The 27,614-nt window shown below is 44.7% G+C and overlaps 1 protein-coding gene across 18 annotated transcripts in view; it reads left to right on the forward strand.

Moving 5' to 3' along the window:
* Positions 1–27,614, forward strand: part of Dzip1l (DAZ interacting zinc finger protein 1-like) — a 70,382-nt gene that overhangs the window by 34,424 nt on the left and 8,344 nt on the right. For 8 of the 18 annotated variants that reach the window (XM_005406770.2, XM_005406772.2, XM_013505777.1 and 5 more), the window contains 7 exons: positions 673–889; positions 1,300–1,490; positions 4,445–4,584; positions 6,762–8,892; positions 15,128–15,348; positions 22,205–22,316; positions 25,119–25,198. In XM_005406770.2, coding sequence (XP_005406827.1) covers positions 673–889; positions 1,300–1,490; positions 4,445–4,584; positions 6,762–6,923 — 710 coding nt within the window. In that variant the 3' untranslated portion in view covers positions 6,924–8,892; positions 15,128–15,348; positions 22,205–22,316; positions 25,119–25,198. The remainder of the gene's footprint in view (positions 1–672; positions 890–1,299; positions 1,491–4,444; positions 4,585–6,761; positions 8,893–15,127; positions 15,349–22,204; positions 22,317–25,118; positions 25,199–27,614) is intronic. The other 10 variants (XM_013505773.1, XM_013505775.1, XM_013505768.1 and 7 more) reach the window with 9 other exon arrangements.

Consider the following 27,614-nt stretch of genomic DNA (forward strand, 5'->3'; position numbering starts at 1 on the left):
TGTCTACTTCTGAGTGGATGCGTTCTCTGAGAGTAGAGCATTTCAAGTTTTTGACCTTGAGCTTCTATAGTACGAAACATGTTTTACATTGTGACTCAATCCACATACGTAAATTTCAGGGACTTATTCTGACTCCTTGTGCTGCATTTTCTCTACTAATCTCCTTCCATAAAATATTGTTGGACTCCTCTCTCTGTAAAGGGTCTTGATGCAATTTGCAAAAACAGCCTGTTTACACTCTTGGGTGGGCACCGCCTTGTCCCAGCCTGCTTGTGGGAGGAGGCGGCGTGTGGCTCTGGCTGCTCCATGCGGTCCGGTGCCGACCTCTGGTGGCAGCAGGTCCTTCCTGCAAGGCTACCTACACTGGTGGGAGAGTAGTGGGGGAGGTGCCTTGGCGAGATCCACCTCAGGGCTGTGCGGCAGTGTCCTCAGCCCCCTGGCTTCTGTTGCTTCCCTGTAATGACAACATGACCCTGGGCCTCCCGGCTGCTCTTGGTCTCTGGTGTCCCAGCAGAAGGTTCCTGGGATGGGAGAACTGCTAAACCTACGGTCATCACACAGCACACGGAGAATGACTTGTCCCCCACAGTGTGTCCCATCTGCTTTCTACAATCTGTAAGGATTGAGAGCCCAGAAGGCCACTTTCTGAACCATTCCCTTCTGTGTTTCTAGCCAAAAGCCAGTGGAGCACACTGCTTACCAGAGAGGTCCGGCCAAAGACCGGGACCCTGCACGTGGCGTTGCCATCCAAGCTGGCAGAGCCATTCACACCAGCTCTTCAGAGCCGCAGCAGCCATGGCCCTGGCCCAACCCAGGTGTCTGCCCCGACTCCACGCCCCAGAAGGCACAGACCCTCCAGCACCCCTGTGCCCCAGGGCCCGGGGCTGAGGTGAGCCCTGGCCTCTGGCCTCTTACTGGACCTGAGGCAGTGGCCCCTGCTGCGGCAGCCCTTTCCTAAGCCCCTTCTGCAGACAAAGCAGGGGCAGAGCCGGATGTGAACAGGAGTGGGGCCGGTGGGGTCCAACCTGGGTTCCCAAGAAGAGACTCGAGGTCCTTTGCTCCCGGCCAAGACAGACCTACCCGCTCCTTCCTCAGCCCCAGTTGTCCCTGCGAGTGTGGGGCCTTCAGGCCTCTTCTGAGGGAAAAGCTGGTATGGCTGCTCCCCTCTGGGAGGAGCCCTGGCTGTCCTGTGAGCCCCAGGCAGGGACCCGGGCTGGCTCTGGGCAGGCCCCACGGGCTCTTGAGGCAGTGAAGCTTTCTGCCCAGCCCACAGACTCCTCCTTTCTCTCCCCTCTGCAGCAGCACGCCCCCATTCAGTTCTGAGGAGGACTCGGAGGAAAACGCTGCGCATCGTTCGTCTCTTCAGACCCCACGGGTTCCTTCCAAGATGGTGCCCCAGCAGGAAAAAGACTGGGACTGGTCTGACACTGAGTCCTCGGAAGGGAATGCCCAGCGCCCTGACAAGGGCTCAGGTGGGCTGAGTTCCTCTGGTGAGTGAGGCCCCTGGGGGAGACCCCTCTCTGGCCCAGGTTTCCCAAGGTCCTGGACACACCCTGCTGCTTTCTTTGGGCTTTCTGATTTGTTTTCTCTTTCACTGTCTGCCTCAGAGAACATCGTCCTCCTTCCCCTCAGATATTTTCTGCCATAGCAGAGATATCAGGAGATAGCTAGGATGTGCGTGGGCCAGTTTTGCTGCTAGTTTTGTCACTCAAGTGCTAGTTGTTTCACTATTAGAGGTCCGAAGCTGTCACTCACCGCTTTCCTTCTCACATTCTTTATCTTTTTGAGACAGGGTCTTGCTATGCAGCTCAGGCTGGCCTCGAGCTCACTATGTAGCCCAGGCTGCTCTCGAACTCGCAACGATCCCCCTGCCTCAGCCTCCGAGTGCTGAGATTACAGGCGTGTGCCACCAGGCCCAGCACCTTCGCACATTCTTATCAGTAGCAAATAAACACTGTGGTTATACTACTAAAGGTGGCAGGGCGCAGAAATAGTCAGCGTATAGGTTCCCATTGGGGCTGGATTGGCAAAACAGCTAGCACTTGAGGCAAAAGTGGAGGCGCTTCCCAGCTTCCCAAATCCAGATCTGGACTGTGTTTCTGTATCAGACCCTGAGGGGGCTGGATCTTAAACAGGCAGCTGTGGGAAACTCTTCAGCTAGTCTCCAACCCTTGTCACAGGTGCAGGCAGAGGGCCAGCAGGACAAAGAGTTGCATTGCTGTGGGCCGAGGCAGGTTGCCATTTTCCCCCTTTGTGGGTGGGACATAACAGGGTGGTGGGGGAAGAAATTGAGTAGGAACTCCAGTCTTGCCGTCCTGATGGGGGAGCAGGTTCCATGGAAGCTCTGGCAAGAGAGACACGGGCTTCCCTCTGCTTTGTCCTTGCTGGGTACATAGCAAGGGCCCCTCGTTTACTTTCCACAGCGCTGACTGGGGAAGCTGTGCTCTGTTCAGCTTGGGAGGTCTGGTTTTATGATAGGTGAAAGCAGTACACAGTCAGTAGAAATCATGTGTTGCTGTTCATCTGGGCCGGCAATGTGCAGTACGATACCCTCCTGAGCCGTGGGCCGCAGCTCCTACTCAGCCACTAAGTCATAAGGAGAAACAGTGGAACTCTACAGTGTAGTAGGTGGCTAAGCTAGGGTGTACAATTAGTTAGGTGTATTGAATACATTTTTGATTTATATTTTCAAGTTATAATGAATGGAGTTTTGGGGAATGTAACCCCATCATAGATCAAGCAATGAGGCTGAGGCAGGAAGATTGCAAATTTGAGCCCTGCCTGGGCAACTAGCAGCTTAGTTTCAAAATTAAAAAAACAGAGTGGGGGTGGGGATGGCTGGAGATGTAGCTCAGTGCAAAGGCCCTGGGTTCAATCCCCAGCACTGCAAAACAAAAACAAAAACAAAACAGACAAAAACAAAAGAAGTGAAGGAGCGTCTGTTTATACATGGTCACAGACGCTGAAATGGCCTCTGAGATGTTGTGACCAGCTCAAGATCATAGAACTCGTGTCGGGACAAGTTGCATCCTGTATCGTGCTTTTGATGTTACTGTGTTGGAGCCATTGCTTGCTCACTTACTTATTTACTACAAGGTAAAGTTTTCCCAGGAAGCGCTGCCGTTAGCTGTGCTCCTGAGCTGAAGCACATCGCGCAGTATGTTACACTGCTTGAGTTCATCATCAGCACATCCTGGTTTTGTGGTTTCAGAGTTAACCATCGCCGTGGCACAGTAGCCACCAGGGCGCATCTTGGTTACAGCTTTAAGGGAGAGCAGTTAACTTCAATACACATTTTGACAAATATCATTTCCTAGAATATTTGTAGTTTAACAAACACTTTTTTTTTTTGCAGTGCTGGGGATTAAACCCAGGCCCCTCACACATGCTAGGAGAGTGCTGTCACTGAACAGTCCACAGCCTGAACAAACATAATTTTTGTAACACAGGAATAGTGGACAATGTGATTTCCTACTAACCTTAGGGAGGTGGGTGTCAGCACCCGAGTGCTGGGATTTATGCCTAGGTATGCAAGTCTGTCCTCTTACTGGTCACTGCAGTACTTTGTCCTGTCCTCAGCATAATCTAAGCCCGTCAGCCCATCAGAATTCACCAGAACCAGATCTCTGGAGAAATTCCAATGCCTTACCAGACAAAGCAGTAAGCTGGCAAGATCCTGGAACTGGCAGGAATCTTCAGAGATAGTTCGGTCCGTGTCACTTACTACCTTCTTGTCTTTGTGTGAAGATCATTGTTCCTTGGTTGTGAAATGAGGAATTTGCATAAATGATTAACGAAGAGGTTGACCAACACAGTGCTTGCTATATACAGTAGTACCTTTCCAAGCCTTTCTTGAATGAATCAGTGAGACAAGAGCTGCTTTAGCTCTAGGATTCTGCTCAGGTCCTAGGCATCTGAATCCCAGAAGGTTGTACTTGTATGCAGTTAGTTTTTTACTTCTTGGTCATTCCTAAGATCCAGCCATCACCTTGGTTTACTATGAGCCAGGGGCCCCTTGATGACCTGTGTCACCGCCTCGCTCCTGCTTCCTGTACAGAGTTCACAGGAAGCCATTCTCTCCTCTTGTGCTAATTTGATACTTGATCTTTCTTCTTGGCTGGGCGCAGGTATTGATGAAAGGCCTGTCTACATGCTAGTCATGCAGCTCATAAAGCAAAGTGAGTGGAGAGCCTGTTTCAACTTCTCCTTATGGGGAGAAATATCATGCTAAGCCTCCATCAACCCACGCTGTTATGTTTGCATGAGCACATTTTTTGAATAATCCAAGGTCCTGTGAGCTGGGGCCTTCTCTGCCTCCATGCCCCTCCTCCTGACTCTCTTGATTTTCTTTCTCCACACTGTAGCCTGGACAAGACCTGCAAGGATGAAGCATTCATTCTCCAGGCCTTTTCCAAAGACACAGCTACTTGTTTCCCGCTTCCAGGAACGCTGGTGCAGTCGATGGTGAAAAATCTCGAGAAGCAGCTTGAGGCTCCAGCAAAGAAGCCTGCTGGAGGGGTCAGGCTGTTCTTAAGGCCTAACACTGGACCAGAGAGGGCTGCCGTGTCAGGAAGGAAGCCTCAGGTAGGATGTAGAAGTCTTGGGGGTGGCCCTACTATTTTCTAAAGAGCCAGCTCCAAGTTTGAGGGGCCCAGGGTGAGGGTTGGGGCCCCATTCAGCAAATGTTAGCTTTGACCTTAGCAGGACATTGCAGGTGTCATTGTCTAGCTCTGCCCCCACATGTGTAGAGGGATGGCCATTTTGGAATTCTCTGTGTGTCCCTGTTAAGATTTAGAAGTCTTTGAGTCACTATTCCAGCAGCTGCTCAGAGAGTTTAGCTCCCAGTCTCCTACCTCTGAAACCTTTGGGCTGACTGTGTATGGCTTTGTGCTCTTTCTCTTCCACTGGGGGCCCCTCCCAGTCCTTACCTCGCTCAGTGGAGGGTCCCAACCTGTATTAGTCAGTGCTTACTGGAGTCAGATGTAGAACAGTGCAGGAGATCTGTCTGCATGCTAGAGAGCTGAGGAATCCAGCCAGTGGCCCGGATCCCACAGCAGTGTCCTGTACGAGTCCAGCCAAAGGCCTAGAGCTCACACCAGTGTCCCGTGCAAGTCTGCATCAGGAGGCCAAGGAGTCAGCCATCAAAGACTGAAGGATCTGTGCTGGGAAGTCCAAGAATCTGCACCAGCAGGCTGAAAGGCCAGTGCTGAAAGCTGAAGAATCCACAGCGAGAACCAGGAGAAGGCCAAGACCAGAGCTCTCGGCTGAAGTGTCATTGCCAAAGGCTGGAAGATGATGCTTAGCGCAAAGTTGAAGACCAGAACAGCAGTCATCCTTGGCAAAGGGGGAGCTCAGCCAACGAGAACAGCCAAAGCTTCCCTGAGGGAAATCGGCCTAAAATCCTCTCCTGTTCTCCTTTTATACCATTCCCCAATGCTGAGTTCAGCTGGGTGTTCCCGTGCAAGTTGACCATTAATTAACCACCACACAACCCAAGGCCACGTGTTGAGCAGGGTCCCCTGCTGGTGGGCGATGGAGTGGTACCCCGTAGCGCTGCAGAGACAGCCGTGTAAAATGGGAACATTTAAATGCTTTTGTTCTAAATATTCAAGGCTATGCCTCATCACTGAGTGCCTCCCTGGGGCCCTGGCCGTGGTCAGGTCTCAGACATTGAGTGCAGACGAAGCCTTTACCCCTCACAGACCCTCCTCTCAGCTCTCCCTTCGCCCAGCAGGGGAAATTCCACTCTCCTGTTATTTTCTTGGAAGATTTAGAGCTCTCTTTACCTTATATTTCTTTCTCACCTTTCCAATCAAGAAATGCATCTGGAGATGATCCATAGTATTGCTTTCATATTCTGAAGAGCGGGCAATCGTTCTTTGACCTTGTTTGCTGTAGATTTGGAGCCTCCTGCGTGCTAGCCAAGTGCTTTACCATTGAGCCCCTCATTTTTTTTTTTTTTAAGGTAGCATTCCTGTAACCCCCTCACCTTTTTTTATTGTGGTCGGTTTATCATGGGTTTGTGTGAAAGAGCCCCAGCTTGCCCCTTTCCCTGTGGTGCAAGAGTACCCACTGCACCATGCAGATGGAGGCACTGCCCCGAGCATGGCTGCTGCCCCCGGCCTGGTGGCTTCCAATTGGTTGGCCTTTCATGCCAGGAGGAAGTGCATAGAATGTCTTATATAGAAGCCCAGGCACCTGACGGGGGCACTGAGACCTCCGGAGGAAGCGCCTGGCCTGGGCTGTTGCTATGGTCTTGTGGTAACCTGGTCTCTTGCCAGGTTCTGAGCTCGCCTGTTGGCTGCAGCCCGGACCCCTTTCAGGCTGAAGGCTCTGAGCTCCCCTGTTCACTGAAGGGTCCTGATACTCCCAAGCTTCCCCTGTGCCTCTTCATTTACCAGGTCCCTCAGAACCAGTCGAAGAGAAAGGGGCTGCTTTTGCTCATGGTGCACCCAGCCCAAGAACTTGCAAAGGCCTAGGCTGTGGGCTGCTGGCCCTATCACTACGGGTTAAAAGTCTGCACTGTTTAAATGAAAACAAGAGCACAGAATGCCAGGGGAATTTGCAGTCACTCTGGCCCCAGGTCCCTGGAGCAGACTCTCAAAGGCAGCAGACCTGAAACGGCAGGAGGGGTCGCAGCTGCCTGTTGCTTTCTCCCAAATCTCTATTTGCCCCAACTTCCATCCTGAATGGTTGGTGCTTAGCTCTCTGTTCTTCTGCATTTATCAAAATTCATTTTATTTTCCTCTATGCCTCTGCAGCTTTCTGAAGATGAGAGTGACTTAGAGATCTCTTCCTTGGAAGATCTCTCCCAGGACCTGGACCAGAGAGAGAAGCCAAAGCCCTTGTCCCGCTCAAAGCTCCCGGAGAAGATTGACGCCAGTGCTTGGACCTCTGGCCGACCCAGGGTCCCTGGCTGGTGATCCTATCCAGGCCTTGCTGCAGGGGGCCAGCCTGTTACCTGGCTGGGGCCAGCTTGGGGCACATTCCATCAGGCTGCTGGGCCTCTTGCTTTTACCAGCAACCTTTGGAGGAAAGCAGGGCAGGGGCCAGATATGACCTCTCTCTTTGCTGCCTTCTCCAGAGAGTCAGGGGTACCTGGTAGGGGATGCTAGTTCTCAAGGTTTGAAAAATGGTTATAACAGGAAACCCATGCAGGTTCCAGCCTCCATTTCCATGTCTGCTTCAGGCTGAGAAGAGTTACGTAGCCACTCCTCCTGAGCCTTTTGTAAATCTGCAGATCACTATAAGGGGTCCTAATGCCTGCCAGTGATTGAGCCAAATTCAGTTATTGAGCACCTACTCTGTGCTGGGTTCTCCAGCTTCTCATTACTGATTTGGGGCTTAGGCAGAGGTGGGTGGGGTAGTTTACATCCAGGGCCAGTAGGCACTAACTAGTGACAAAGATAGGAGTGTTTTGGGCACGTGGGAGAGGCCTGGGTGATTTTGGAGGACTTCCCAGGACTGTGGTGTCTGTAGGGCCTGTTCACAGGTAGGAAGAAAAGAGAGCCATTTGGCTGAGGCTTCTTATCCTCAAGGGATCACAGATTTAATTTTTAATATTATTTCCCAAATCAAGACTTATACATAACCATTGTATTTTTTAAATGTGAAAACATTAATTTATTATATGCAAACATTTCAATACAGTATGGTGCATATAACTCTGTGATTTCCTAATTGTTTTTTGAGCTTTGCAGGGGCAGAGGGTGGTGAAGAGGGAAGGAAGCAACCTGCACCTCCACTGTGTTGGTTTGTGTCCTTTGAGAAGCCCGCTACCCAGGTGGAGTGAGGAGCAGGAGTTTTGTGAGGAGCCACCTGCAGCAAAGGGAAAGATGGCAGAAGTGGGATCAGGTAGGGAAAGGCTGCTGAGTAGGGTGCAGAGCGGAAAGAAAGGAGGCAAAGAGTCCCAGACTACCAGGTAAGGTCGACAAGGTCTCTACCAGCCCAAGGGGGAGGCGCAGAGCAAGAGCTGCTCCGGAAGGAGTGCCCACGGGGTAGGACACCCAGGCCCTCCTGCGCTGTTCTTGGCCGTGGGTTGGGGCACCCTAGGGTGAGTGAGAGCTCCACCCGAAAACTGAAGGAACGCTGTCGGCCAACTTCATTCCTCAGTGCTGAACAGCATTTTTTCCCCTAAAGGAGGCCCAGTCATGTACCTTCACGTCTACCACAGCAAAGTGTGTTCTTCGTTTTTGATTTTTTTCTTGGTACCAGGAATCTAACTCAGGACCTTGCGCTTGCCAGGCAGGCACTGTGCCACTGAGCGACATCCCTGCCCTTTAACTTTTTATTTATGAGACATTTCAAACATAGATATGAGTGGAGGGGATAGCATGGCAAGCCCGTGTCCTCATCCCTGGGCTTCAGCCGTTATCGAGTCACAGCCAGTTTTGATTCATCGATCTCCAGCTCTTACCTGGTCTGGGCTTCTTTTGACCTCCGAGTGTACCTGAGAGGTGGGTTGGCCTGAAAGTTCTCATAGGAAGAACCAGGGGAGGGGCGATGAAGGAAATCCATCTCACAGAGCAAAAGGAGTCCGGTGTGGTGGGCAGGGGTAAGGCTGGGGAATGGTGGTGTGAAGGAAGCTGTTCCGTGAGGCTGGGCTATGGACCTCGAGGAGCCACGTGGGCGTTGCAGCCAGCACACCCCTGGCTGGCCGGTGGGTAACTCCCTTTGTGCATCCCATACCACTGAACAGCGGAGAATGTTTATGATGGACAGCGACTGTGTGAGGAGGAAGAAGGGGCAGCAAGTGGGGAGCGGTGACGAGGTTCATTCTTCCCTAAGGGTTCTAACAGCAATCTCACATTTTCCTATTCACTGGGTCTGGACAAGAGGTGCTTGTGCTGCCCTGGCCTGGTCTTCCCCATCACATCCTGATGCCACCCAGCTGTGAGTACACTGCCACAGCCAGCCTCCCACGTCACACATCTGCCCTGGAGCCTCTGCATGTTGGCTTCAGGGCTACCTCTGATCTGTAGAAGGTGGCATAGTCTGCTTGCAGGTGCAGCCTGCTCATGTGGGAGAGCTGATGCTCCAGGACAGCTGGGGACCACCATGGGATGGATGCTGGATGTCTCTCTCTGTTGCTGGCACCTCTCCCAGAGCCCAAAGGCCAAAAATCCTAGAGTTCTGACACCCAAGGACAGGAGAAGAAAGATGAGAGAGAGGGAGAGGGAGAGAGACAGAGACAGAGAGAGTGAGACAGAGACAGACAGATACTTTTTCTATCTTTCTGTTCTGCCTCAGCCATCAGCCAGTTAAATAATGCCTGCCCACACTGGGTGAGGATGGATCTTCCTTACTCAGTTTACTGATTCAAATACCAATTTCTTCTGGAAATGCTCTGTCATAGACGTACTCAGAAATAATGCTTTACCAGCTCTCTGGCTATCTCTTAATCCTGTAAAATTGGTAACTAAAATTAAATATTGCAGCAATATTTGTAAGAACTGTGAAACACATGTAACAGATTTTTTTTAAGATTATACAAACCATAGGATTGAAAACTCACCCTTCTAAAACATTTGCACTGTTTGGCTTTCTTCTGAAGTGGGATCCTTTTTCATATGGATTATTTCTCTTTCTTCTCTTATGAGTTGTCCTATTTCTAGTCCCTCTCTCTCCCCTTGTTAGTTGATGCAGTGAACTTTTCTTTGTTGCTGTTTCTTCAGCTTTTTAATATGGAAAATATCAAGTATGTATAAAAATAGACTTCTAGAATGATCTCAATGTTCCTTCTCCTCAATTTTAAAAATCTTGTTTCTTGTGTTCCTCTCAGATATCATATCATTACATCTACAGATATTTGTCTATAAAAGATATTACCCTTTCAGAAATAGCCATTATACCACACCACACCCAACAAAAAAAATAATGATTTTCTAAATATTATATCATATTTCTAATTTTAATCTCTAATTTCTCTTTTTCTATACAGTTGTTCTTTTAAGTCTACAGATTCTGTTTCCATTTCCCTCTTTCCTTCCTTCCCTTCCCTTTTCCCTATATTTTTGCTGTTACTGAAAAAAATCAGATCGTCTCTCCCATATCTGGAGTTTGCTGATTGATTTCTATGTTGGTGTTTAATGTATGTATTTCTTTTTTTCCTCTGAACCATCAGGAAATTTGTTGTTAGAGTTAAATGTTTGATCAGATTCAACTTTTTTTCCCAAGACTCTACGGGAGGTGGTGTGGATTTCCACTAGGGGGCACAGAACATCTGGTTCTCCTCATGATGCTGAGGGTGACACTGATGACGGGCACCGCTGATCACTGCTAAATACATTTACTGATTAGGGATTTTAAAAATTGTGATTTTTTTACATCTGTCATTCGCTTGACCTTTACTAGCTGAAAATCTACAGTTCGTATGGGTAAGGCAGTTAAGGGCTTGATTCTTTTATTTATTTTTTTCCCCCAAAATAACAAGTTGGGTTCCTAACATCCTTAGTATGACCTCATATATTTAAATGTATTTATTTCTTTAAATCAACTATAGTTATTTTTGTTGATTATCCTGTGTTCACCAATGGGTACCTCTTCAGATTGCTTCCTGGACTCTTTCAACGCATCCTTAGTAGTCTGGTAGCTTCCTTGTTATTTGGAATGGAATCTCTTCTAAGCTCATCGCATACAAATCTCTTCCTGAAATTAGTAATTTATCTGGGGAATCCTGGTTCCTTTTAGAAGGAAATTGTATTTATATACACAGTTTAGGCACATGGGGTACCCACTGATACCGCACCTATTACTGTTTCTAAGCCCTTCCATTGCAGAGACAGGAAATGCCATTAAAATACACTGTGCCTTCATATTGTATGCACTTATATTTCCCACTCAGAGTCATGATTCTAGTATTATTTTACCTCATTGATCTAACATCTTTATCTCTTTTTCACACCAAAAATCCTGGCTCTTAACATCAAAATAACAGTCTTAGAATAGCAGTACCAACTCTATTGCCCATAATAGAATACCAAAAACAATTTCAAATTTATTATTTATTTTGGGAGAATTCTTGTCCTTAGAGTCTGTCCCACAAGGGATGTCCAGTTAAATTATTATATTTTAATGTCACTTGGAATAGTTCCTTTCTGTTGTTAGGCTGCTGAAAGCTTTATTTTACTTTTTAGAGATTACATTGTTATTAGTTGTGCCTTATTGCTTTTCAGGCTTCTTTATATACTGAAAATATTAATTCTTTGCCATATGTTACCTTTTCTCTTTTCTGGTTGGTCAGTTGTCTTAATTTCATTGATAGAGTTCTTTGCTATAGAGAGGTCTTACATTTTAAGGGTCTAACTAATCTACGTTTTACTTTATAATTTCTTTTGATGCCTTATTAGGGAAGCATTCTCAATTTCAAGACTTACACACATTAAAACTTGCATATTCAATATATTTGGACTTTTGAGGGGAAGGTGTTAGCTGCAATTTTATTTTTACAGTCAGTTATTTTGACAACATATATGACTATTGTTTTTTCACTTAAAAATATGTCTGCTTTGTCAAATATAATATGTCCTCACTATGTTTGTGTAATTTATATTTTTCCATTAGTTTGATCATATTAGCACTAGCATTGCTGCTTTATTTTTATTTTAGGTTTCTCATTTTTATGATATTAGAATATGCATAACACTGAAATAACCATTTGAGCCATTTTTAAGTGTCCAGTTCTGTGGCACTGAGTCTGCTCACGGGGTTGTCCAGTCATCACCACCATCCATACCCAGAATTTTTTTAATCATTCTGAACTGAAACTCTGCACCCACCAACAATGACACTGCACACCCCACTCTCCTCAGCCCCAGAAACCACGCTTCTGTTTCCTATTCCTGTGGACATAACTACTTTAAGAACTTTGTGTAAATAGAATTGTGCTGTATTTTTCCACTTGTGATAGGCTTATTTCACTAAGCTTGATATTCTCAAGGTCCATGTGCACTGGACCGTGGGAAAGAATTTCCTTCCTTTCTAGGTTGATACCTGTATTTATATCTATGTTTCACATTTTGCTTACCCATTCACTGGTAGTGAAACACAAATGCTAAAAAATTGAAGTGATTGAAATGCTAATTACCTTCATTTCATTATTACACATTATATACATGTATTGAAATACCACACTGCATCTCATAAACGTATAATTATTATGTCAATTAAAATAGAAAAAATAATACACTAAAAATTAAAAACAGAATTCCGGCAATATTACCAATATAACCAGAATTCCCACAGTATTCTGGTTCAAACAGACATTTGTACACCCATGTTCACAGCATCATTATTCACAATAGCTAATGGAGGAAAGCAACCCAAATATGTAGTATTTTCTTAAAAATGGAACTTTAAGTCAAACGTGACTCACACCTATAATCCCAGCACTCAGAAAGATGATGCGGGAGGATAGCCAAGAGTTTGAGGCCAGCTACATAATCAAAAAACAAAACAAGACAAAATACAATTTTATTTTTAATTGTGGTAAATACTCAGACACAAAACTTACCAGTGTTTCTAAGTGTTCTGTTCAGTAGTGTTAAGTATATGACATTGTGGTGCAACCCATCTCAACAATCTCCGGAACTTTGGAAACTCTATACCCATTAAACAGCACTTCCTTCCCTCTCACCCAGCGCTTGGTAACTGTCCCTGTACTTTCCGTCTCTATGAATTTGAGTATGGTTGGTACTTCATGTAAGTGGAATCATAGAGCATTTGTCCTTTTGTGATTGGCTTACTTAGCATTATGTCCTCAAGTTTTATCCACGTTTAGCACAATTTTCTCCCTTAGTAAGGCTGAGCGATATTCATATATATGTATGTGTACATGTAGCACATTTTCTTCATTTGTCACAGATGCCTGGGTTGCTTCCCGTTCTCGGTTGTTGTGAATTGTGCTGTTATAAACATGGATGTGAATATCTCCTTGAGGCTCTTTCAGTTCTTTTCCATGTATATTCAGAATTGGAATTGCTGGATTGGTGGAAGTACACATACGTTTTGTTTTTTGAGGAACTGCTGTAGTGTTTTCTGTAGTGCCTGTGCCATTTTCCATTCTCACCATCAGTGCATGAGGGCTCCTTTCTCCACATCCTTGCTGACCGTGGTTTGATGGCTGACCAGTGAGGGTGCACTGAGCTCCAAGATCCCTGGGCACAGCAGCCTTATGGAGGGAGTGCTTTGCCCGCTGACCAGAGGTGATAGGTTGGCTTAGCCACTGCTCTCACTTTTACTTTGTGCGAGGACCAGTTGACAGGTGCCTTCCACATGGTGGCACTGTGGGCCACAAAGTCACACAAGCGCTTTTAGTGACATATGGACTTCACAGCAAAAGATAAGCTGTGTTTTCCCACCCTCCACCTCCACCTGCGGTAGAGCATAGATCTTATTCAGTCAGGCAACTCTCTTATGATCAAAACAAAACAAACTCCCGAAACCTTCAAAGCTAGGGGATAGAGCAGGTCAGAGTAACCAGCTTTGCTTTCCTACTCGCTCACATGTTGCCAAGGGTCCTTGCACAGAGAAAGGAACACAAGTTAGGGCTGGGGGTGCAGCTCAGCGGTAGAGTGCTTGTCTAGTGTATGAAAAGCCCTGGCTCAGTCTTCACCACTGGGAAAAAAAAATCAAACCAAAGCAAATGTTGACAGGTTTCATAACCTGTACCTGCATTTAAGGAGCCTCCCTATGGGAACTTTTCCCTGGCCTGGAAATATCCAACAGGCATGACAAGCCCACACTGAAAGATCCGCATGACCCTGTCGTCTCCTCCATTGCTGTACTGTTTCTCTCATTTTTTTTCATTTAGTTTGTAGATAGATCCAGTTGACTTGTCTATACCTGCTGCATCCTTTTCTCCCATTCCAGCAACTGTTTAGATTGTATTCAGTCCTACCTGAATCTCAGCTTCAGCTGAGATGCCTTTGAGCTGTCCTTGAACTGCCTGCCTACTCTCCAACCTCCTAGTACATACATATACATTACCACCATCACCATCTTTAGCACCACCGCCAACCTCCACAGCTATTGCTATTACCACCACCCCACCATCACCACTACCACCTTTGTATCCATCAGCTTTCCACCACCATAATGACACACCCAAGACAGGCTAACTTGTAAAGTAAAGAGGTTTACTTAGCTTATAGTTTTGGAGGCTGGGTGTCCAAATGGCCTGGCATAGCCTCTGGAGAAGGATCACCCTTGCCTGCATCATCTCATGGCAGATTTCAGTGATAGAAAACAGCAGTTACATTGCCAGATGAGAAGTCGGAGAATGACTGAGGTGAAGTCCTACAATCCCTTTTGAAGGTGTAAGGACCTCCAAGAGGTCCTACCTCTTGGGTATCTCCCACCTCTACACTGAGTGCCAAGCCTCTAACACATGGGTCCTGGGGGCTCAAACTCAGCCCGAGTCATAATGACCACCACTATCACCACCTCCACACACACTGAGCAATCTGAGGACTGCCGCCTCCGGGTGAAAACAGCTCCTACTACAGAGTGAATGAAAAGAACCTGAGGTGTCACCGGACAGGGTCTGAGGAGGTCCCCAAAGCAGAGACAGGGAACCTGGACTCACCCCTCCCATGGGACGGGTTATAGGTTTGCTAACTTCTATTGTAGAATAATAAAAAATGTCAGGGTGTGTTAGTAAAAGGCATAAAAAGACAGAATTTTAAAAGTACTCAGTCAAAGAAATAAGAATGCCAGCTCTTGAGAGACACGCATCATTTCCTGGGACTGTGAACAGTTCTGTTTCTCTTGCGGGGCGGGGGGAAAACCTATGGAAAAAATGCCCCCAATCCAAATCATCTCATCTTACAGGTGAAAGTTCAGAGCCCAGGGTGTTTTTTTTTTTTTTTTTTTTTCCGGATGGATGATTTAAGCATCCTTTGAATTTTTTCCGTCTCTTTATTTTAAAATCAAGTTCGCACTCTTTATTTTCTCAAGTAACCTAATTCATGGATTTAAGGAATGTGGGGTGTGATGGGTCTGAATGCAAAGAAGCAAGGACCAACCGAGGGAATGCTGATGTGGGTAACTGACGGTGTCCTGGGAGTTGCGGTCTTCTTAAAGGTACAGTTTTTAAAATTATGATTTTCTTTGTCTCCTTTCTACCTAGCTTTATTTCTTTTATCTTACCTCAGAGGAAGGGCATGTGGAGTCTAGACTGCAATCCTGGCAGCTACACTCTTTGCTTACGACATTGGGGAAGTCATGGAACGTTTTGCTTTCACATCTGTGGAGTGAGGAGTTTGACAGAGATGGTCTCCTAGACTTACAGTATTCTACAGTTACATGAATGCCACAGGCTTTAGAAATTCATTTTTAACCTTTAAAAAGGTTAGTCAATTTACTAATTATAACCGGAAAGTTCTTTTGATATTTAAACAATCCTCTTGCTTTTTCTTTGTTCTTTGAAAACTTAGAGCTGCCTTATTTCATAATGCCTGAAGCCTGTATTTATAATCAGCATGTATTTCATGGTCCTGAGCCATTTTCACATAATTGTCTTTTTTATTTTGCTTTAGAATTAGTTCTTTTGTGGTTAATGTATAGCAGAAACAAAATGCTTTTTGGAAAAGCCCTTTAGGAAGTATGGGGTTCATAGCTATATCACTGGGGTCTGGATGGCTGTGTGGCAGAGCTGGGTCTTGGGAAGGCAGCTCTATTCTGGAGAGATACAAAAGAGCAGCTAAGGAGAAAGACAGGAGGTGTGTGGTAGATTTACAATGATGTAGATGGTGGTTCATGGTGGTCTGGGAGAAGCCACAAGTTGGTAGTCTGGACTCCAGAGAGGAGATGGATAAGCAGACAACAGAGCTCAGGTGGCAGTTCTGTTTATACGTGGAGCGCTCTGAGCACACCAGGAGGAAGAGTCTTACCTAGGATATAGGGGAAAGAAACTCCCAACCTCCTAAGTGTCCTGTTCATGTTCTCTAAAATGGAAAAACGAATTCTAGGAACCATGAAGGTTAAGAGCAGGATCTACTTATTGGAAAAGAAAGCTTCTGTCTTCTGAGAGAGATGGTCTCTCAGAGAGAGGGAGAGAGAGAAAGAAGAGGTACCAGGTGGATTATGAAGGACCCTGTCTTTTCAAAAGATTTTTATAGAGCAAAACCATGAGATGAGGTGGGCCCAAGGTAGAGAAAAGTGGGAAATCACAAGGTGGGCATGAGGTGGGACAACACTATGGTCCACCAATAAGATTATGAGCATAACAGCTCAGGTAATATTGATTAAATCGGGATCAAATAGGGAAGCGAGTCACATAGCAAGTGGGCATGAAACAGAACGGGCTTTTCGTGGAGGGGGTTGGATCAGTGGCTCTTTCTGTCTTTCCCAAGGTGATGGACACCTATTTAGAATATCACTCACTGTCATTATTTCTAGGGGAACTATGTGAGTGCATTTGTTTTATCATTTGTCTTGAGGTCTCAATGGATGTGTCTCCCTCACAAGTTTCAATGTATCCAATCTTCTGCAGTGGCTCCTTTGAGGGCCTTGCCCTGTCTGACTGCCTACATTTCTACCTAACCTAGCTGTGTATAACACCAGGACTTGGGCTGGGGGTGCAATTCTGCGGTAGAGTGCTTGTTTACCATGCACAATATCTTGGGTTCCATCCTCAGTACCAAAATAAATTGTCTAAGAGCCAGAGATTGGTATTTTAAGTAGATTTGGTTTTCACATGTAATCCTGCATACTTCCCATGTAATTACTTATAATGTCACCCTGTGTCATGTGCTCCTGAGCACTGGCTTCCAAAGATCCTCTCAAATGTTGTCAGTAAGCATATGCACACATTTTACCCAGTGTATACAGCAAAAACATAGATGGCAATGCTCTGGTCTTGTTATATTTATCTTTTGGAATTCCTATTATAGATGTAGAATGACACACCTACCAACAAGGTCTTCCCTTGACTTTTTTTTTTTTTTTTTGGTCTTTTTGAGACAGGGTTTCACTACGCAGTTCAGGCTGGCCTTGAGCTCACTTTGTAGCTCAGGCTGGGATCGAACTTGCAGTGATCCTCCTGCCTCAGCCTCTCGAGTGCTGGGATTATAGGCACGCCCACCACACCTGGCTTTTCCCTAGACATTTTTAGGCTTGAACGTGGTCTGTCACTGTTGCCTGCTTCCCACACAGAGGTGGGGCCTGAGGGTGGGGTGAGAAGAGCAGGGAGTGTCCACTGTGCAAGGTGTGTGCACACTTCCCCATGGTGTGCAACAGGAATGGGAGAATCTGATGTCACCATGTGCAAGAGGTGACACTGGTTGGAAAACAGAAACTGTTCCAGAAGCTGTTGGAGAGGACCAGGGTGAGATGACCCCCAGGCCTGTTGGATATGTGGTGTGGAGCCTGGAGGGGTGAAGGGACTGTCCTGGCTCCAGCAGTGGGGTCACGAAGGGCACCTGATGCCTGCAGCCATTGGGTGTTGTAGAGCTGAGGTGGAGTGCAGATTGAGCACGGTGGAGGGCAAGAGTTGAGGCGCGCGCGCGCGCGCACACACACACACACACACATACGGCGAGGGCCTTCTCTGCACAGTTTGTGTGACACTCTCCCTACATTCGTATGACAGCATCATCCTATGGGGCTCTACCCTTGGAGTCCACTCCTGCAGTCCTGGCTTTCCCACGTTTCTGTTTTTGAACCTGCTGTGTTCTCTCAGCCTCTCAAAAGCTCAGGTACCTTTGCCTGGGTTTCACCAGTTTCACTGGAATATTCTAGGAGGCAAAAGTCAAGCATGTGAACTGGTGAATAACGTTAACTTTTAAAAATTGCCAAAAAAAAAAAAAAAAAGAGCTGTACTATGAGTAGGCTGTAGCATGTACAAGTGTTCATTCATACCACAGCTGGGCCCTATCCACCTCCTGAGAACATGGGCTGGATCTCGCCTGTGGGTTAAACATGCTTACTATTATCATCAAGCTATAGTCATAGAGTGTAATTTTACCACTTTAAAGTATAAAATTCAGTGGTTTCAGTATCTTCACACTTGATCTTAGCCAAAAGGCCGAGAAGCGATTTTCAGTATCTTCACAACACTGTCCAACCATTTCTGCTGCTCCCCAGTTTTTTTTTCTTTTTTTTTTTTTTTCCGGTACCGGGAATTGAACTCACGACCTCACACTTGCCAGGCAGGTGCTGGGCCACTGAGCTAAATCCCCAGCCCTTGCTCCCCAGTTTTTAAGGAGTCTTTTCATGAGAAAGTTCTGAGGGTGCCGCCTGACTGCGCCATTCTTCCTCCAGGACAGGCTCAGTGAAGGAGACGGGGACAAGCTTGTATTTGGATTGCAGGTTACATGTTATGGGGCTATATCTTCCATTCCTATCTAGCCCTTCTGTTTAGGCAACTCCTTCTTTCTATCTGGAAGGTGAACTGTTGGCTCTGTGTGAAAGCTTTTGTATTCCTGCTGTTCTATGTAGATTATCACTGGAAGAAACAAGGATGGAGTCTTCCTGCCATAGAATTTACTGAATAACAAAGAACTAAAGGGCCTCAAAGCTATGATGACTCCTGAGAGAATAGAAGGGGCTGGACTTGCTTTTAATCAGGTTTCAATGCAGAGACAGGTGTCCTGTCAATTCTCTTATTCAGAGACACATTTGTTGTGGCATTAACAAACAAAGTCAGCATTCCCCAGAGACCGACAAGGCTGATCCTATGTAAGTTTGTGCCTTTCTGAAAAGATTTGCAGTGGGATTGCAGGTAGTTTATATAATCACCCTCCATTCACTGCAGATAGCATAGCTATTCCAGGGGGTCAGATCTGTGGTTATGTTGTTTATCACTTTTCATGCAAATTCACAAGCAGGCTCAAACAAAGGCAAGTCCTCTTGTCATTCATGGCCAGTAGCTCAGCTGCATGAGGACTTGGGAGTAAGAAAGAAAGTCTCTGAACTTGCCTTTGCTTTGGGATTTTCTCTGGCAGACTCTCCTGAGGTTTTTTGAGACAGCCATATGCCTTCGCAGAACCATCATGCAAAATCTTGTTAGCTTAGATCATAGCTATCATAGCTCATACCCACAGTGCAAGTCCAGGGAATGGCTCCTATCTCTCTGAGAAATGAAGTAACAAATGCTATTCTTCATGGATCATGGATGATGTGGGAGGAGCTTTACACATTCTATGTTTAATCCTTATGACAACCTTGGGATGGAGGTATCAGCCCGTGCTGACTATAGACTGGCCTGCCGAGGCTAAGAGAGGTCAGCTACTGCTTTGCTATCTGATGGCTTTCTAGGAAGTGCTGGGACCCCAAATCTCCTAAGACTTCCTCCCTTTGAGCCATACTTTTCATTGGTCTCATGTCATGGTGAGTTGAAACATCTTGGGCTTTGAGTCAGACAGACATGATTCAAATCCCCGTTCCATTAATCGCATAGGTGAGTGACTGGACAAATCATGTGACCTCCATGAGCTTCAGTGTCCTCAGTGCTAATTGTGAGACCGATGCTTTGAGTGGTTCTTATGGGAATGGAATGAGCTGAACACTTCAAAGTCCCCAGGATTGTACTGGGACGTTGCATAGCACACCGGAATCCCAACAAATGATACTTCCTCTTTGTTCCTTATTCTTCTTTGTACCCGTTGTGGCATCTGGCACAAAGTAGGTACTCAAAAATATTTGTGGAAGTAAATTCAAAGGATTCTTCATGGCCTTGTTTCATAAGGACGTTATGAAGTTGGACCCTCTCCAAAAGCTCCCTGGAAGAACAAAAGATGCTCTGAAGCATGTCAGAGCTACTCATGGTTACAATCTTTAGGATGAAGCTGAGAGACAAGCATGCTGCTAAAAATAACAATAGCACTAAAATTCTGAAGTAAAATTCACTGGATGAAGTGCTGTTGCTCTTCAAGAAGCAGCAGTTGTTGAAGGTTGTCAAGTATCCTGAAGCACAGGGACAATGAGTGTGACAGGAACAGCTCCTGGGTTTGGTGCATTGTTTGACAATGACTGTACTGGTTAGAGACAGTGCACTTTGTAAGTGTATCGTTGCTTAAGAAAAGAGAAAAAATAAAAGATTTTTGAATGTTTAATATGAGTGAGAGAGGGAGCGCCTCTTCACCATGAGGCATAGGGAGTTGACTGAGGCCTGTCTAGGAAGGGACTCACAAGCATGCATGTGCATGTGTATATGTGTGTACTATGTGCACGTGTGTGGCATGTATGTGGGTGGTTCCCAGCCAGTCCTTTGACAGATGTTGCCAGCTGATCATGAAATTCTTTCAGGCCTGAGTCCTGAACACAGTCAGCTACGCTCAGTCTGAGCTGGCTTTTAAGATCCAACTACTTGTCCCTGGGTCCAAAGAAAAGGATATTTTGTGCCCACTAGTACCCAAGATCCAAAGGCTCTCTCCCTCTTCATGAAGGGTTACTGAGTCTCCTGACATGGCCAGGTCATGGCATCAGTGCTACTAGCTCTTTTTTATGTGTCATGGAGATTTTAGTGTAGCAGCCATTAATAATTTTACTTCCTTTTGCAATGCACTTGCCTTGGACCTCAAACGTGACTGCACACACTAGATTAGATGACAGCATGGTGACTATCCTGCCTTATCCTCAAAGTAGATTTGTTCTTTTTCACTTTTCTTCCTTTGAGATGGGACTGTCCAAGACTTTCTTCATTCCATATGTTCTTCAAATCCACTAAAACCACTTGGCACAGTGGATATTTCTGCTGCAGCTAACCTGTCCCTGATGTCTGGTGATTTCCTCGTGTCTCGGTTACTGTTCTCTCACTGTTGGGATGAAGTACTTTACAACCAGAATTAAGGAAGGAAAGGTTTATTTAGCTCACAGTTTGTGGAGCTTTCAATCCATACTCGGCTGGCTCCAAGGCAGGGTGGTACATGGCAGAGGGCAACAGTTCATGGTGGCAGAAGATAGCAAAGCAACAAGAGCAAAAAGTGGGAGTGGTGGCAAGCAGCCTCTTTCCCTCTCTTATGTTGTATGCAGGCTCCCCACCCCAGGGCGGGTGTAGTATTCACACCCATAATCCCAGCACTGGACCATGAGTCAATCAAAAACTCTAGAAGACCACGCCATGACTGTGTGAGGCTTTGTGGGGACATCTAGACACAAACCATAACACCCGATGTCCATGTTTTGACTAGGACACATTGGCTTTAAGTAATAGTAAAGCTCGACTGAAATTGCGATAAGCAACAATGAAATTATCACGGGGATCAGGTGGAAGAAGCTTGATACCAGGGGCATAGCTCGATACCGGGTTTTACAAAAGATCTTCACACTCCTGCCTACCTCATCTTTCTCTGCCCTCCAGACCCCTCAGTAGCTGCTCTGCAGCACAAGCCACAATAGCTGCCTCAGGCGATCTGGCAAAGGACTGCTGATTTAGAGGCATTTTCTTCCACATTCAGGAGGAAAATTTGCCTAAAAGGAGAGGACAGTTGAACCACTTGTCAACAATGATCATAACTAAGACTAATTATAATCTTTCTGTAAAACAGTTTCTAAGTGATAAAAAGCAAAGAGCATGGAGTTAGTTTCATTAGGTTTAAAACTTATCTCTCTACAACTTCTCCCATTACCACTCTAATGTGGAAAAGTTTATTTTAACAGATATTTTCAACCAATGTACTAGGCATAAAATTATATTTTTCTGCTATTGCTCTTGCAGAAATCAAGAAAACACCCATTCCTTACTACATTCTGAGAACTAAGGATTATAGAATCAGTTATTTCTTACCAATACTCATTTCTTCCATAAGAGCAAAACATAGAAAAGCACATATCACACAACATATTCATTGTTAAAATACATAAAAGGGAGATCAAGACATAAAAGCAAACTGTAATAAACTGGTAGGTTGATGAGGAACATGAATTGAAAATAGTTTTTATTTTAAAGACTAAGATGAAAGTACCTGTGAGAGAAGACATAGATGATGTACACTGATCACTTCTTTATCCTCTGTTCTGGCTTTGCTTATCACTGGGACTGATTAAAAGATACCTTTGAGACAGGGGATTGTGAGAAACTTTTCTTCTCGGAAGCTCCCCCCCCCCCACATTAAATATACACAAAATAATATTTTTGAAAATATTCTCTCAATTTAGCTTTCAGAGATTTTGCTGGTTTCAGATTGGGTTTCAAAACTGTTGAGATTTACCTATTGCTGTTACTTACTGAATGCTACTGTGTTTCTTCTTTGTTCGAGAGCAGATACAGAAAGTCCCTGACTTATGAACATACACGTTGCTTCGCAGATACCAATGGACCTCGCATTATGGACATTCGTAGATAGATATGAACAAATTGGGGAAGTAATTCACAGGTACGCAGGACACTGTCATAGCTGTGCTGCTGTATGCTCACTGTGCCGTGCGCTAGTGTACCGTAGACAGTGCTCAGCAGAGCCCAGGATGTTCGGAAGCAAGAGGAAAAGCAATGGTCATGTGGAGGGGACTGCTAGGAAGTGCAAAGCAGTACACACTGTATATTTGTGTCAAAGTGTATAAGACTCATTTTGTCAGATTTATGGATGAACCCAACTTATGAATGTTTCCCTGGAATGGAACTCATTCATAAGTCAGGGACTTACTCTACAGTTGTCTCTTGGTATCCTTGGGGGATTGATTCTAGGACCCTTGCTCTACCAAAATGTGTGGGTGCTGTAGTCCCTTACACATAAAATGGTGTGGTGCTTGCATGCAACCTATATAGTTTAAATAATCTCTAGATTAATTATACCCAAAAGAATGCAGATGCTATTTAAGTCATTGTCTTTATTGTTTAGGGAATAATGACAAGAGAAAAAGCCTGTACATGTTCAGTCCATAATCATTTTTTCCAGAGTTTTTGATCAGTAGTTGGTTGAACCCTTGGATGTGGAGCCTGAGGACACAGAGGCTGTACATGAGGAACATGAGGATGGGAAGCCTCTGATGGGGCGGGCCAACTGTCTATGTTTTTGTCTGTGGCCCCATAGTCCCAGCTTGATGCAGCAGAGCAGGGATGCTGACAGTGCCTGGAACCGCTGTGATGGTGGAAGGCTGTCTATGGGCCCAACTACCTCATCTACTCTGGTTTTAAGACCTGCATTCCATCTGTTGGGAGCAGACTTACTCTTAACCAGGCCTATCTCTGAAGCTTTTCATTTCTTCCTGCAGATACTAATTGCTATCTCGTGTCATTTCCCTTCAATTTGAAGAAGTTGCTCTTGATTTTATTGGGTAGGGAGGTAGGGCAGATCTGAGGACAAGGAATTCTTTCGATTTCCTTTTTATTTTTCTATCTGCAAACTGTACTTTGCCTTCCACTTTGAAGGGTATTGGTAATAGATACAGAATTGCGGTTTAACAGTTTTTTTCTCCCCTCCTAGGCCCTTAAACACACACCTCTATCTTCTGACCACCATTGTTTCTATTTGGTACTGTTCTACAAGTTCAAGTTTTGTTTTTGTTAAAAGTTTCCCTCTCTGTTTTTGGGTAATTTCTATTGATTTATTTTCAAATGAATTAATATTTTTTCCTATCATAAGTAGTTTGCTTTTAAGTTCATACATTTTAAAAAATTAGATGTATATTTTTAATTATAGAGTCTTTCTTTCTTTCTTTCTTTCTTTCTTTCTTTCTTTCCTTCTTTCTTTTTTTTCAGTGCTAGACATCAAACTCAGGGCCTTGTGCATTTTAGGCAAGTTCTCTATTACTGAGTTATACTCCTGGTCCCTGGAATTCATGCTTGAAAGAATAGATTCTATTTCTCTGCTGAGGTTTCTTATTTTATGGGCATATTTTCTTTTATGTATTTAAACAGAGTTTAAATACATAAACTGCTGCTGCTTTAAAATTCTTGTTTGCTAATTCCAGTATCTTGCTTATCTTGGAGCCAGGCTCCACTCTTCACAATTTCTCTTAAAAATTCTTCTAAAGAGTATTGATTTTTTGTCTACTTTATCTATCTATGCAATTAACTTGTTTGTACTCATACTGCAAACTGTTTCTTAAGCACATCTGAAATCTCCGTTTAGCTTTTTATCCTAAGCTGTTCGCAGTCAGCCTATGCTTTTATGGTTCAGACATAAGGAAGAGTTTGTAGACAAAATTTAGACCTCCCTGCTCTAAATATCTTTTTCCTAAGATTCCTTCCTTCTCATGTTTTTTCTTCTTTCTTTTTGAGATGGGTCTCACTCACTATGCTGCCCAGGCTGGCCTTGAACTCCTAGGCACAAGTGATCCTCCTACCTCAGCTTTCAGAGTAGCTGAGACTCCAGATTTGCAACCACTATGCCTAGCTCCCTCCTTGTTTTAGAGAGGCTATCATTGCCCTGAGCTCTGGTCATAAAACCTACAGTCTTCCTAACAGAGTTCTAGCTATTTCATGCTGTTAGATTTAGGCTGCCCTTGGGCTAGAAGTCACAATGAAAGAGACAACATGTCTTGTTTCTCTCTCTCTCTTTTTCTACATGTGAACTACCCTCCAGATTATGCCAGTCTTTGTTCATCATCTACTGGCTTTGGGTAGTTTTAGTATTTTGTACAGAGGAGTTCCTATTTGTTATTTGTAGGAAAGTTAGTGTGGTAGGACCTTACTAAACCATCCTGGAATCTAATCCTAGTTTTTGTAATAATTTCTGCCATGCGGACTCCCCAAGTCAAGACCAAGATGGAGAAGTAGAGATTAAAGACCAAAATGTTCTACTACAGGTGTGGAATTCTGAGAGCATCTCTCTCACAAATGGTTGTCTGTCTTTGGTCCATGGTTTGTGGCACATTTCTGTTGGGTGTCTGTGGACCACTGAGGGCAGAGGTTCTCTGCACCTGCATGCAGTGATCTCAGTTTGCAATGTCTACATGTGCTAGGTTTGCAGCCTTCCCAGGGAGGCTAAAATACAGACTCAGGACATAAAGAACTATTAGCAGTTTAGTGCATTTCCTCTCTCTTTCCTTAATTTTTCCACTGTTTGGATCATATTGTATTTACAATAATGTATTTTATCTTTTCATGTGGAAAGGATGAGATTTTCTCTATTGTGAAGATTTCTTAAACATCAACTTTATTTTCTCCTTCATATTATATTACTGTATTGTTTAATTCCTCCTGGTTTTTAGAATTAAATAATTTTCCCTCTTTCTAGTTTTACAGAATTGAGAACAACCCTGCACTGACCTTCTGTGTTGCCATAACCCTTTTTGGGGTAAAGATGATCTCCTTTGGGTAGGTTCCTAAGAAGTCCTAAGGGGTGACCGGGTCACAGAGAATGAGCAGGTAGAGTCTGGGTGTACGTTACCAAGGGGGCTGTGAGGGCCATTTAATGCCAGTGAACTGTGAACTTCTTTTTGGGTTCTTCCTCCCCCGTTGGCTCTGTCCCTTTGCTGATGAATGGGGACTGGGCTCTCTGCACAGAAGTTCCTGGCAGGAGGATTCAGGCAGCCCTCCTAAGAGGATAGAGCCACATCCATCCACTGTTGACTTTCAGAATATCTCCACCTGCATTTTGACTCCAGCCCTGCCCCTCAGCATATTTGTTTGCAATTGGACATTTCTGTCTCCCTCATGCTATTTTAATTATGACTAACGCCTAAGACTTGGGCAAACACTCCCCGCATCATAAGGACCTTTCTGGCTGGCTGGGCAGCCTGTGCCCATTGTGGTATTTTATTCATCCTTCAATCAGATGCCATCCTCTTTACCAGAGGCATTGCTATGGTAACCTCCCTCCTTGGGCAATAAGTATGGGTGGCAAAGTTTGATACATTACCTTTTAAAAATTCTTTGGGGGAAGTTCAAGTTGGTCTATTGAACAAAATAAATAAGCTTTTATTGTCAACAAGGGCTGAGGCGGCGGCTTTGATTAGAGGGAAAGCTTAGACCGGTCAAAAACCTGAAACCTGAGTGAGCAGATCACTTCCAGTTCTACTTAGGAAGTGAATGAGAAAGCTCTGAGCGCTGATGGCGATGAACTTGAATCTCAGACACCGCTGAGGAAGCATTAATGGTGTTGCTAGGATGAGAGGAATCCAGTGAAGGAAAGCGTGGGTAGTTTTTGGTTGCTACCACTTGGGGGGGGGGCAGGTGTTTCTCCTACACACAGCATACTTTGGGGGTCCTAGGGATTTCCCTGTCCTTGTGGGTGGCATCACACCACAGTTCTCTTTAGACCGGAAGCCTTTGAGAATGCGGTTTCACAGAGCACACGGAGCTTTGCAGAGGCTCAGTCTGGTCAGGAGGGACCAGGCGGCCCCGTGTCCTCCCCCGTTATTCTCATCATCTGTCTGTGCAGCATTTACAACGCACATGCTTTTATTCAAAAGATACTGAAACTAGAGAATTAAAAACAAACTTTAGGCAGATTGTTTTAAGCATTATACTTCTTGACCTCATAGGCAAAAATTTTTTAAAATACAATTACATGATTTTCTTCTGTTTTTTTTTTTTTTTAAATTTTAAAGAGAGTAGTAAAAAAAAGAACAATAGCAAAATACCAACATCACAGACATAAACAAAACAAAGCAAGAACATTAAAAATGATACAGGGTTTGAAAACAAAATGATAGGAATTAACAGTGGTTGTTATATCACATATTGTTATCTTCAACTAAATTGCTCAGATTACCAGATGTAAGAATGGAGGATTATTCAAACCATTAAAGAGAATAAAAAAAAATATTGAAAAAAGCATTAGAGACAATACAGAGTTTCACTAGACAAGATGGTAGGAATTCACCAATGGCTGTTCCATTGCACGTTGTTGTCTTCAAATCAGTTGCTCAGATGACCAGATATAAGCATGCAAATTGGTCAAAATATAAATTCTTCTGGTTTTGTGCATTCATTTGTCCCTTGTCCTTTTTTCTTTTCTCCTTTTCTTCCATTTTTATGTATGTACACATTTATTTTGCCCACTTAGTGGCATTCTGTCTGCCACAGCGAGGAGATGGAAAGGCGGCATGCTTCTCTGTTCATTAGCCGTGTGGCCTTGGCATTGGGGTCACGGTTTGCTTCCACCAGAAACGTTTGCTAGAATGCAGGACTTTCAGTGCTGAGCCCAAGACAGTCCTGGACAAACTGGGAAGTCATCACCCTCCTTAGGCAAGATGTGTGATCTTTTTGAGCCTTGTTTTTTTTTTCCCCAGTGAAACAGACAATATTTGCCTAATGGGATTAGTTTAGGGGCAGGGCATAAAAAAGAGCCCAAAACTATGGGAATTTGTAGAGTCTCAATAAATGATAATGACCACAATCTTTTTTTTTTTCTCCAGTACTGGGAACCGAACTCATGAGCTTGCGCTTGCCAGGCAGGCGCTTTGCCGCTGAGCTAAATCCCCAGCCCCCACAATCTTAACATTTATAATTATCTGTATTTTTTAGCAGCTCAGAGTAAGCATTTAGCATCATCTATTTCTGCCACAAATGCTTTTCTCTTCATTTCTAATCCCTGCCCAAAGAAGCAGGTGCCTTCATTTTCACATAAGCCTGGGTTTCTGAAGTTTTGCTATACCAAATTTTTAAAAAGCTATGTTTCTACCAAATCCAAACATCTCTGAGTGTTAAATATTTAATGGTAATATATGAACTGGTTTGAGATGAGCTCTTAGAAAGTTTGCAAAACTCATTGAGGCCTCAGAAGTTT

The sequence above is a fragment of the Chinchilla lanigera genome, unplaced genomic scaffold (assembly GCF_000276665.1).
Source record: "Chinchilla lanigera isolate Chin_1 unplaced genomic scaffold, ChiLan1.0 scaffold00100, whole genome shotgun sequence".
NCBI classification, from domain to species: Eukaryota; Metazoa; Chordata; class Mammalia; order Rodentia; family Chinchillidae; genus Chinchilla; species Chinchilla lanigera.